Source organism: Oncorhynchus kisutch, linkage group LG4 (genome assembly GCF_002021735.2).
Source record: "Oncorhynchus kisutch isolate 150728-3 linkage group LG4, Okis_V2, whole genome shotgun sequence".
In the NCBI taxonomy this organism is placed as follows: Eukaryota; Metazoa; Chordata; class Actinopteri; order Salmoniformes; family Salmonidae; genus Oncorhynchus; species Oncorhynchus kisutch.
Genome location: NC_034177.2, coordinates 75,676,366 through 75,689,222, shown reverse-complemented (window position 1 = coordinate 75,689,222; position 12,857 = coordinate 75,676,366). Strand labels below are relative to the sequence as shown.

The 12,857-nt window shown below is 46.0% G+C and overlaps 1 protein-coding gene across 1 annotated transcript; it reads left to right on the top strand.

Moving 5' to 3' along the window:
• The first annotated feature begins 295 nt into the window (after positions 1-295).
• LOC109888813 (cytochrome P450 26A1) lies at positions 296-9,287 on the top strand. The gene is made up of 7 exons (XM_020479988.2): positions 296-616; positions 831-1,055; positions 1,191-1,472; positions 1,577-1,726; positions 1,817-1,951; positions 7,501-7,653; positions 8,658-9,287. The coding sequence occupies exons 1-7, from the start codon at positions 428-430 to the stop codon at positions 8,997-8,999; spliced, it is 1,476 nt and encodes a 491-aa protein (XP_020335577.1). The 5' UTR covers positions 296-427; the 3' UTR covers positions 9,000-9,287.
• The last annotated feature ends 3,570 nt before the right edge of the window (positions 9,288-12,857 follow it).

The window sequence follows — 12,857 nt, the reverse complement described above, 5'->3', positions numbered from 1 at the left end:
GTGTCTCGGAAGTATAATAGGCCAAATGTTCTATTTACATAATCAAGCCCGATCAGTCTCAGACTAGGGGGTTTAGCTTGTAAACGAAGAACACGATATATTGGGTAACCGATGAGGTCTTTTCCAAAGTAAAATGCTTATATTCTATTGTGGGGCCGCACACCAATAGATGGTTAAACATTCGTACCAGTCCACTGTGGGCGGAGCACGGGGCGCGAGCAAAAGCAACACAATTAAACATGAACTCTGAGTGAACTAATTTGTCTGGCCCAAGGTAAAATGAGGCATGGTTGGGGAAAACGGGAGAATAAAAGCGCAGAATGGAGGGTGAGACACAACAGTCAAGTGCAACACTTGACTACTTCCACTCCCCGTGGTCCACTCCCCGCCGTCCATCTTGCACTTGTTTCACAAGATTCTCCTAGAGATGGGGTTCGGCGCTTTATTCATAACATGTTTTTGCACTCTCGTGCTCCCACTCCTTTTGATCGGGGCGGCGATGAAACTGTGGGAAATGTACGTCATTAGTGGAAGTGATCCAACCTGTCAGAGTCCTCTTCCTCCGGGTACCATGGGACTGCCCTTCCTTGGAGAGACGCTTCAGATGGTCCTGCAGGTAACTGATGATGGAAACATCAATTGCAAACTCTGATCCTGCCTATATTTACAGTGTGCAGCAGGCTGCTGTCGATTAGTTGGGGTTATGCATCAGGCTGTCCTCACAGAAGAGTATGCTATTGAAAAAACTGAAAGGTTGTTTAGTAGCCTAATTCAAGCAATTTAAATATGCAATTAATAGTGTGCACCTTTTCTACACGATTTATTTTCAGAGAAGAACATTTCTAAAAATGAAACGTCAGAAATATGGATATATTTATAAGACGCATCTCTTTGGGAGTCCAACCGTGAGGATAATGGGTTCAGACCATGTGAAACAGATTCTGATGTCAGAACACAAATTGGTCGCGGCTCAGTGGCCAGCATCAGTGCGACTCATCCTCGGGTCGCACGCCCTCTCCAATGCGCACGGCGCGCTCCACAAGAGCAAGAAAAAGGTAGGCAATGTTGAGTAGCCTACAAATCTGTGTAGGCACCTCATGGTTTATACTTATAATGAAAAACACATTGTAATTTACCACGCCTTTTCCTTATAGCATACACTTAAAGCGCTCTCTCCTGTTTGCCTGCAGGCGATCATAAAAGCCTTTTCCCGGGAAGCCATGGAACAGTATATTCCTGTGATCCGGGAGGAGGTGAGATGCGCCGTGGATAAGTGGCTGCAGAGCGACTCTTGCGTGCTAATGTACCCAGAGATGAAGCGCCTCATGTTCCGCATCGCAATGAGGATCCTGCTTGGCTTCGAGCCCGAGCAATCAAAGACCGACGAGCTGGAATTAGTGGAAGTGTTCGAAGAAATGATAAAGAACCTTTTCTCCCTACCAATCGATGTTCCTTTCAGCGGCTTGTATCGGGTAAGTTGCCTGTGAAATGGTAGGATTGATTGATTGAAGCAGCCCTGGAATGCGTCACATGGCGCTACATTATTGACCGATATTTTTCACCATTCCGTTTATAGGGTCTGAGAGCGCGCAACATCATCCACTCAAAAATAGAGCAAAACATAAAAAAGAAGCTTTCCAATATTGATAACAACAACAATTATAAGGATGCGCTGCAATTATTGATTGAGGACGGTGAGAGGAAGGAGCAGCGAGTAAGCATGGAGGTAACAGATGCCTTTCATTTTCATGGTCATTTGATTCTACACACTGCCATTTACTCCATGTATGAACCATTATTTATGTATTTCCAACAGGAGATAAAAGAATCTGCCACAGAATTACTATTCGGTGGCCACGAGACGACAGCGAGCACTGCGACCTCTCTGGTGATGTTTCTCGGGCTGCATGCGAATGTCGTGCGTAAAATGCGCCATGAGCTTCAGGAGAAGGTTGGTATCACCAGAGGAAGAGGCGAAGCGCGAGGTATAACTGGGCCCAAAATCTGTTTTCTCCAGCAGGTGGCGTTTTTTCGTATATTTTTCGCTCACTAAGTAAGGAATTTTTGTATGGCGGTCAATGAGTGTCGAATTTGGTTAACAAAAAATGAAATAGCTTATTTGCTATGTGTGGTTTATTTGATCGACTAGAAGTTTCGTAATGCGTAGTTTGTTATATTAGGTTATTATAAGTGTACTAATATAGCCTAAGTAGGACACGTGAGATCTCAGCAACTTTGAGAAAAAACACTTCATATTGGTGTTGTGGCTGTTGTTCACGCTCATATCTGCCCTCATTGGCTAGACTGCTGTCCATTTTAAATACTTTTCTTTTCATTGTTAGAGCGCCCACTTGAGTAAGCTGAGCCCGATTTTTCAAAAGGATCTTAAGGATAAGTTTATCGTTAGATGCATTTGTAGGAACATCGTTAAATCTCAGAGCTGTTTCCCAAAATTATATTTATGGACGTTGCACTTGAAAACGCTCGGAATCTAACGCCTGCCTCAGAACACTCAGCTAGGTGCGTCATTAGATGCTTTTTTGCTCTCCCGTGTCACTTTATACACATAAGATCTCCGCTAAACATAGTATCACGTGGTTTATCTGTCTGTGACTTCTGATCATTTAAGAACAAAGTTGACTAAAAATACGAAGTTGCCAGTGTCTTTGCAATTGATACAAACAAGCGACGTAGGCTATAACAAAATGCCTAAAATAAAACCGAGATGACTGCATTACAATATAAATAGTAGGCTATAGGTCTATTTCAAACATATTGATATAACATTTAATGTTCAATCAATTGAGTTCTATTTTGCAACTTCTAGGCTACTGTAGTTTAACATGTGCGCAGCTCCCTGTCTATCTTTCGATCCAATCAGTATAGACACATGTTCCAACGACGCACTTTGCGACCGTTCTTTCTGCATGATTTTTTGGGAAACATGTTACATCTTCGGCCGTTGTAGGAAAGATGCATCGTTAAAACACTCCTAAACCTAAATTCCATCGCTCTCAGGAAACTGGGCCCTGGTCAATATAATGGATGCTGGCTGGATAATCTGTGGTAACGCCATGTATCTTTTATTTATTTGATGTAATTCACCTTTATTTGACCAGGTAGGCTAGTTGAGAACATGTTCTCATTTACAACTGCGACCTGGCCAAGATAAAGCAAAGCAGTTTGACACACAACAACACAGAGTTACACATGGAATAAACAAACATACAGTTAAAAATAAAGTAGAAAAAGTCTATATACAGTGTGTGCAAATGAGGTAGGATAAGGGAGGTAAGGCAATAAATAGGCCATGGTGGCTATATTTATTTATCTTGCTCTTTTGCTCCCCAGTATCTCTACTTGCACATTCATCTTCTTCACATCTACCATTCCAGCCTACCTGGTTAAATAAAGGTGAATTAAATCAAATAATCATAAATACAGTATGGGGATGAGGTATTTTTGACTGTATGTTTGTTTATTCCATGTGTAACTCTGTGTTGTTGTGTAATTTCAATATAGCAAATAAACACTGGAATGGTACATGTGCAGAAGATGAATGTGCAAGTAGAGATACTAGGGCGCAAAAGAGCAAGATAGATAAATACAGTATGGGGATGAGGTAGTTGGACGGGCTATTTACAGATGGGCTATGTACAGGTGCAGTGATCTGTGAGCTGCTCTGACAGCTGGTGCTTAAAGATTTTTGCAGTTCGATCCAGTCATTGGCAACAGAGAACTAGAAGGAAAGGCGGCCAAAGGGCTTTGGGGGTGACCAGTGAGATATACCTGCTGGAGCGTGTGCTACGGGTGGGTGCTGCTTTGGTGACCAGTGAGCTGAGATAAGGTGGGGCTTTACCTAGCAGAGACTTGTAGATGACCTGGAGCCAGTGGGTTTGGCGGCGAGTATGAAGCGAGGGCCAGCCAACGAGTGCGTACAGGTCGCAGTGGTGGGTAGTATATGGGGTTTTGGTGACAAAACGGATGGCACTTTGATAGACTGCATCCAATTTGTTGAGTAGAGTGTTGGAGGCTATTTTGTAAATGACATCGCCAAAGCCAAGGATCGGTAGGATGTTCAGTTTTACGAGGGTATGTTTGGCAGCATGAGTGAAGGATGCTTTGTTGCAAAATAGGAAGCCATTTCTAGATTTATTTTTGGATTGGAGATGCTTGATGTGAGTCTGGAAGGAGAGTTTACAGTCTAACCAGACACCTAGGTATTTGTAGTTGTCTACATATTCTAAGTCAGAACCGTCCAGAGTAGTTATGCTGGACGGGCGGGCAGGTGCGGGCAGCGATCGGTTGAATAGCATGCATTTAGTTTTACTTGCATTTAAGAGCAGTTGGAGGCCACAGAAGGAGAGTTGTATGGCATTGAAGCTCGTCTGGAGGTTAGTTAACACAGTGTCCAAAGAAGGGCCAGAGGTATACAGAATGGTGTCGTCTGCATAGAGGTGGATCAGAGAATCACCAGCAGCAAGAGCGACATCATTGATGTATACAGAGAAGAGAGTCGGCCCAAAAATTGAACCCTGTGGCACCTCCATAGAGACTGCCAGAGGTCCGGACAACAGGCCCTCCGATTTGACACACTGAACTCTATCAGAGAAGTAGTTGGTGAACCAGGCAAGGCAATCATTTGAGAAAACAAGGCTGTTGAGTCTGCCGATAAGAATGTGGTGATTGACAGAGTCGAAAGCCTTGGCCAGGTTGATGAATATGGCTGCACAGTAATGTCTCTTATAGATGGCTCTTATAGATGGCGGTTATGGGGCGGCAGGGTAGCCTAGTGGTTAGAGCGTTGGACTAGTAACCGGAAGGTTGCAAGTTCAAATCCCCGAGCTGACAAGGTACTAATCTGTCGTTCTGCCCTTGAACAGGCAGTTAACCCACTGTTCCTAGGCCGTCATTGAAAATAAGAATTTGTTCTTAACTGACTTGCCTAGTTAAATAAAGGTATAAAAAAAAAAAAAAAAAAAAAAAAATATCGTTTAGGACCTTGAGCATGGCTGATGACCATGACCAGCTCTGAAACCAGATTGCATAGCGGAGAAGGTACGGTGGGATTTGAAATGGTCTGTAATCTGTTTGTTAACTTGGCTTTCGAAGACCTTATAAAGGCAGGGTAGGATAGATATAGGTCTATAGCAGTTTGGGTCTAGAGTGTCACCCCCTTTGAAGAGGGGGATGACCGTGGCAGCTTTCTAATCTTTGGGAATCTCAGAGAGGTTGAACAGGCTAGTAATAGGGGTTGCAACAATTTCGGCAGATCATTGTAGAAAGAGAAGGTCCAGATTGTCTAGCCCGGCTGATTTGTAGGGGTCCAATTTTTTCAGCTCTTTCAGAACAACAGCTATCTGGATTTGGGTGAACGAGAAATGGGGGAGGCTTGGGTGAGTTGCTGTGGGGGGTGCAGGGCTGTTGATCGGGGTAAGGGTAGCCAGGTGGAAAGCATGGCCAGCCGTAGAAAAATGCTTATTGAAATTCTCAATGATAGTGGGCAGCTAGCCTCAGTGCAGTGGGCAGCTGGGAGGAGGTGCTCTTATTCTCCATGGACTTTACAGTGTCCCAGAACTTTTTTGAGTTTGTGCTACAGGATGAAAATTTCTGCTTGAAAAAGCTAGCCTTAGCTTTCCTAACTTCCCTGAAAAGTTGCATATCACAGGGGCTATTCAATGCTAATGCAGAATGCCACAGGATTTTTTTGTGCTGGTCAAGGGCAGTCAGGTCTGGAGAGAACCAAGGGATATATCTGTTCCTGGTTCAACATTTTTTTAACGGGGCATGCTTATTTAAGATGGTGAGGAAGGCACTTTTAAAGAATAACCAGGCATCCTCTACTGATGGGATGAGGTCAATATCCCCTTCCAGGATACCTGGGCCAGGTCGATTAGAAAGGCCTGCTCGCTGAAGTGTTTTAGGGAGCGTTTGACAGTGATGAGGAGTGGTCGTTTGATCGCAGACACATTACGGATGCAGGCAATGAGGCAGTGATCGCTGAGATCTTGGTTGAAAACAGCAGAGGTGTATTTGGAGGGCAAGTTGGTTAAGATGATATCTATGAGGGTGCCTGTGTTTACGGTTTTGGGGTTGTACCTGGTGGGTTCATTGATCATTTGTGTGAGATTGGGGACATGAAGCTTAGATTGTAGGATGGCCAGGGTGTTAAGCATGTCCCAGTTTAGGTCACCTAGCAGCATGAGCTCTGAAGATAGATGGGGGGCAATCAATTCACATATGGTGTCCAGGGCACAGCTGAGGGCTGAAGGTGGTCTATAACAAGCGGCAACGGTGAGAGACTTGTTTCTGGAAAGGTGGATTTTTAAAAGTAGAAGCTCGAATTGTTGGGTATAGACCTGGATAGTTAGGCAGAATTCTGCAGGCTATCTCTGCAGTAGATTGCAACACCGCCCCCTTTAGCAGTTCTACCTTGTCGGAAGATGTAGTTAGGGATGGAAATTTCAGGGTTTTTGGTGGACTTCCTAAACCAGGATTCAGACACGGCTAGGACATCCGGGTTGGCAGAGTGTGCTAAAGCAGTGAATAAAACAAACTTAGGCAGGAGGCTTCTAATGTTAACATGCATGAAACCAAGGCTACAGGTAACTGCCAAAATAAAGGAAACAATTGAGTAAATGAGGGACATAATATATTGAAAGCAGTTGCTTCTACACATGTGTGGCTCCTGAATTAATTAAACAATTAACATCCCATCATGCTTAGGGTCATGTATAAAAATGCTGGGCAGGTCATTATTTTGGCTACCATGGCTATGCCCCCATAGGATGATAATGCCCCCATCCACAGTGCACAAGTGGTTACTGAATGGTTTGATGATCATAAAAACAATGTAAACCATATGTCATTGTCTTCCCAGTTACCAGATCTCAACCCAATTGAACACTTATGGGAGATTCTAGAGTGTGCCCGAGACGGTGTTTTCCACCACCATCAACGTAAACACCAAATAAAGGAATTTCTCATGTAAGAATGGTGTCATGTCCCTCCAAAAGAGTTCCAGACAATTATAGAATCTATGCCATGGTGCATTGAAGCTGTTCTGGCTCGTGCTGGCCCAACATAAGACACTTTGTGTTGTTTTTTCCTTTATTTTGGCAGTTACTTGTATTATGCATTTAATCAACACTATGCACAATAGGCTAGCATTAAAAGCACTTGATTTTTGTAGTGCCAATGACATGGCATAATATTATTTAAACATGATTTGAAACCATAAATCATTCATTTACAACGTTTTCTATGACAAGAAAAGTATAATCAATAGAAGCCCATAGTTTTTTGGTTACAATGAGATTAAGATCAGACACAAATCTCATTAAGGTATTTATAAATCATATTCTTCCAAATCTAGGGCTATATTTAATAGATTTAATTTGCTGCACACCTCACCCAGACAGTGGATTTAATAAGAATACTCTCCATGCAAGATGCATGTCCCCCTATCCTCTGTGTAATTAAATAGTAATATATTTACAGCATTTGTTGGGAGCCCAATCAGAGGACAAACCCCTGAGTACTGAGTTGTTGGAGCAGTTGAAGTACACCGGCTGTGTCATTAAGGAAACTCTCCGGATCAACCCTCCTGTCCCTGGTGGCTTCCGTGTAGTACTGAAGACTTTTGAGCTTAATGTAAGTAAACTTCCGTGTAGGTCCTTAAAAGGTCCTACACGGACTCAACTCCAGCCACTTTACTAAGGGAAATTGATGTAAAAAATGTATCACTAGCCACTTTAAACAATGCCACTGAATATAATGTTTACATACCCTACATTACTCATCTCATATGAATATACTGTACTCTATACCATCTACTGCATCTTGCCATCTTTATGTAATACATGTATCACTAGCCACTTTAAACTATGCCACTTTTATGTTTACATACCCTACATTACTCATCTCATATGTATATACTGTACCCGATACCATCTACTGCATCTTGCCTATGCCGTTCTGTACCATCCCTCATTCATATATCTTTATGTACATATTCTTTATCCCTTTACACTTGTGTGTATAAGATAGCAGTTGTGGAATTGTTAGGTTAGATTACTCGTTGGTTGCTACTGCATTGTCGGAACTAGAAGCACAAGCATTTCGCTACACTCGCATTAACATCTGCTAACCATGTGTATGTGACAATTAAAATTTGATTTGATTTGAAGGTCCTGAAATAACATTTACACAATATTTTAGGCTAAAAGTTTAAAGGAGGCATAATTGATTGTCTTTTGAGAAACACAAAATGGAAACCATGTCCTGTTATAGCATATGAGTTTTTCTACAAATGTCTCACACACAATATGGCAGAAGCTCTATTATATGTATTAATATAGAGCTCATGGTATACATAACAGGAGGCTGCTGAGGGGAGAACGGCTCATAATAATGGCCAGAACGGAGCAAATGGAATGGCGTCAAACACCTGGAAACCATGTGTTTGATGTATTTGATACCATTTCACTGATTCTGCTCTAGTCATTACCACAAGCGCGTCCTCCCAAATTAAGGTGCCACCAACCTCCTGTGATATACATGAAAGCCTTCAGAAACTGTATAACGATTGGAATAAAATTATTTGAAATCATTGCCATCCTCACCCCAACCTAACATCCTATATTGTGTCTCCTCAGGGCTACCAGATTCCCAAGGGTTGGAAAGTCATCTACAGCATCTGCGACACTCACGACGTGCTGGACACACTTATTAATAAGGAGGAGTTTCAGCCAGAGAGGTTTATGGACAAGTCACCAGATGACTTCTCCCGGTTCGGTTACATCCCCTTTGGGGGTGGTGCGAGGACATGTGTGGGTAAAGAGTTTGCTAAAGTTTTACTTAAGGTGTTCCTGGTCGAGGTGGTCACCAGATGCGACTGGACTTTGTTGAATGGACCACCGACAATGAAAACAGGCCCAACCGTTTATCCAGTGGACAATCTGCCCACAAAATTCACCAAATGTATCCAGACCTACTGATAGTGAAATATTGGCATTTATGTAAACACACTAAATATCTTATGATAGACATATTGTGTATTTTTTATATTACATATCTTTTGTACGATAGATATTTATGTCAACCCCAGTAGCATTGTAAAAGCAACATTTTTAAAAGCACTTCATGTTGCACTCCAATAGTTCTGAGACAAATCATTTTATGGATATTTTGAAATACAATTGTTTTAAAGCTGTACTTTACCATTTTCATGCAACTTAACTCTGTTGTTGCATGTGGAATGTTTTCAATAAAAACATGGAAAACTATTATTTTGAACAAAACCATTTCCATTTCCTAAATATTCTGACTTGGCATTGATAGAGCCCCCCCACTGGGCACATTTGTCACGACTCCGACCGAAGGTGGCTCCGTCGTCACCGGCCTACTAGCTGCCACTGATTCTTTTCTCCCCCTCCTTATGTGTTTATTGAGTACACCTGTTTTGAGTTGGTTATAATTATTGAGGCTTTATTAGTCAGCCGGCCCGCCTGGTTCTTTGTGCGGGTTTGATTATTGTAAACCTGGTGTTTGCATTAGATGTACATGTTCGTGCATTTAGTGCTAGACTGTTTTTGTTTCCCTGTGTCTGGGGCATTTGGTTTGAGCACCCGTAAGTGGGGTGACCGTAGTTCACCGTGTGTGCATTAAAAAAAGCACTTCATTGAACTCTGCATTCCTGCGCCTGATTTCACCCTCACGACACCCAGGACCTTACAGAATCCCGCACCCGAAAGAATGGAGTCAGCGGGAGCAGCGGCCAACCCTCTCCCATCGATGGAGGAACGGGTCCTACACCATACCACCGTTCTCCATCGGATCGGAACGGCTATGGATCAGGTGATGGAGAGAATGGACCGATGGGAGAGAGGTGGTCTCCTCTCTCCACCTTCGGCTCCCCCAGCTCAGGACTCCCCATCCCCCGGGCTCCAGCGCTCTCCGTCTTACGCTCCCGAGGGTTTATGATGGAGCGGCGGCGGGGTGCCAGGGGTTCTTACTCCAGCTGGAACTGTACCTGGCCACCGTCAGACCCACTCCCTCGGGAGCGGAGAGGGTGAGTGTCCTCATCTCCTGCCTCACGGGTTGTGCTCTGGAGTGGGCGAACGACTCAGCAAGGAGCACTACCCAGAGTTTGACCACCCTCCAGATGGCCGAGCGGTAGGAGAACGACTATTTCATCTCAGGCAGGAGAAGAGGAGCGCCCAGGATTACGCGTTGGAGTTCCGGACATTGGCAGCAGGATCTGGGTGGAACGACTGGGCCCTTATCGACCACTACCGGTGTAGTCTCCGGGAGGACGTCTGCAGGGAGCTAGCGTGTCGGGACACCACTCTTTCCCTGGATGAGCTGATTGACATGTCCATCCGACTGGACAATCTGCTGGCTGCCCGCGGGCGTTCGGAGAGGGTCCTGTGTGTTCCACCACCCAGCACCTTCGCTCCTGTTCCGATGGAGTTGGGAGGGGCTGTGCCGAGGGGTACCGGAGGAGGAGGCTCCCCCTGCACCAGCTGTGGTCGGAGAGGACACACGGCCGATCGGTGCTGGGGGGGTCCGTCTGGGGGTCGAGATGGCAGGCGGAACACTTCTCGATCACCCCAGGTGAGTCAGCACCAAACTCACCCAGAACCCCCTGTTGGTCACATGTTTGTCTTGATTTTCTTTCTTAAATTTTTCCCCTCTTCCCAGCATAGGGCGCTAGTCGATTCAGGCGCAGTTGGGAACTTTATGGATGGCGGACTCGCTCTTAAATTAGGTGTTCCGCTTGTGCCGATAGATTCTCTCTTTCCCATGCACTCCCTAGATAGCCGGCCATTAGGGTCAGGGGTGGTCAGGGAGACCACGGTTCCACTGGACATGGTAACGCAGGGGAATCATAGGGAGCGTATCAGTCTCTATATTATTGGTTTGCCTGCGTTTCCAGTGGTGCTAGGGATTCCCTGGCTGGCCCGGCACAATCCTAAAATTTCATGGAGACAGGGGTTTCTCCAGGGGTGGTCAGAGGAGTGTTCTGGAAGGTGTCTGGGAGTTTCCATCGGTGCCACGTCGGTGGAGAGTCCAGACCAGGGTCCCACAGTGTGCATTACCCCCGAGTATGCCGATTTGGCAATCACTTTCAGTAAAAAGAAGGCGACTAAATTACCACCACATCGACCGGGTAGGGATTGTGCGATAGATCTCCAGGTAATCGCTGCGTTTCCCAAGAGTCACGTGTACCCATTGTCCCAAGAGGAGATGTTGGCTATGGAGACATATGTCACAGAGTCTCTGGGACAGGGGTACATTCGGTCCTCCATCTCACCCGTCTCCTCAAGTTTCTTTTTTGTGAAGAAAAAGGAGGGAGGTTTGCATCCGTGTATTGATTATAGAGGTCTAAATGCCATCACAGTGGGGTTCAGCTACCCACTACCTCTCATTGCTACGGCAGTGGAATCATTTCAGGGAGTGCAGTTCTTCACAAAATTGGATCTCAGGAGCGCGTATAATCTGGTGCGTATTCAGAAGGGAGACGAGTGGAAAACCGCATTTAGGACCACATCCGGCCACTATGAGTACTGCGTCATGCCGTATGGGTTAAAGAATGCTCCAGCCGTTTTCCAATCCTTTGTAGACGAGATTCTCAGGGACCTGCACGGGCAGGGAGTGGTTGTTTATATCGATGACATTCTGATCTACTCAGCCACTCACGCCACGCATGTGTCTCTGGTACGCAAGGTGCTTGGTAGACTGCTGGAGCATGACCTATACGTCAAGGCTGAGAAGTGTGTGTTCTCCAAACGAGCCGTCTCCTTTCTGGGTTATCGCATTTCCACCTCGGGGGTGGAGATGGAGGGTGACCACATTAAGGCTGTGCGTAATTGGCCGACTCCGACCACGGTAAAAGAGGTGCAGCGGTTTTTGGGTTTTGCCAATTACTACCGGAGGTTTATCCGGGGTTTTGGCCAGATAGCGGCTCCCATTACCTCACTGCTGAAGGGGGGCCAGGTGCGGTTGCGGTGGTCAGCAGAGGCGGACGGAGCTTTCAACAGGTTGAAGGCGCTGTTCACTGATGCACCCGTGTTGGCGCATCCGGACCCCTCTCTAGCATTCATAGTGGAGGTGGACGCGTCCGAGGCTGGGGTGGGTGCCGTGCTATCACAGCGCTCGGGTACGCCACCAAAACTCTGCCCCTGCGCTTTCTTCTCGAGGAAGCTCAGCCCAGCGGAGCGTAACTATGATGTGGGGGACCGGGAGTTGTTAGCGGTGGTCAGGGCTCTGAAGGTGTGGAGGGGGCTAAAGCACCCCTTTCTCATCTGGACCGACCACCAAAATCTGGAGTATATTCGGGCAGCTAGGAGACTGAACCCACGTCAGGCAAGGTGGGCCATGTTTTTCACCCGATTCCGGTTCACGTTATCTTATAGACCGGGCTCCCAGAACGTGAAGGCGGACGCACTGTCCCGCCTTTACGACACGGAGGATAGGTCCACCGAACCTACTCCCATCCTTCCCGCCTCAAGGCTGATAGCACCAGTGGTATGGGAGGTGGACTCGGACATCGAGCGGGCGTTACGGGCTGAACCCGCGCCTCCTCAGTGTCCGGCGGGGCGGAAGTACGTGCCGCTTGGTGTTCGGGACCAACTGATTCGGTGGGCTCACGTCCTACCCTCCTCGGGTCACCCTGGGGTGAGGAGGACAGTGGGGAGCCTTTGGGGGAGGTATTGGTGGCCTACCTTGGCTAGGGACGTTAAGGTTTATGTCTCCTCCTGTTCGGTATGCACCCAGAGTAAGGCTCCTAGGCACCTTCCTAGAGGGAAGTTACAACCCCTCCCCGTTCCACAACGGCCATGGTCTCATCTCTC

Excerpts from the sequence above, each read along its gene's own strand:
- LOC109888813 (XM_020479988.2), top strand. The coding sequence starts at position 428 with ATGGGGTTCGGCGCTTTATTCATAACATGTTTTTGCACTCTCGTGCTC. Across the intron at positions 1,056-1,190 it reads TCCACAAGAGCAAGAAAAAG|GCGATCATAAAAGCCTTTTC; the intron begins GTAGGCAATGTT and ends GTTTGCCTGCAG. Across the intron at positions 1,952-7,500 it reads GCCATGAGCTTCAGGAGAAG|CATTTGTTGGGAGCCCAATC; the intron begins GTTGGTATCACC and ends ATATATTTACAG.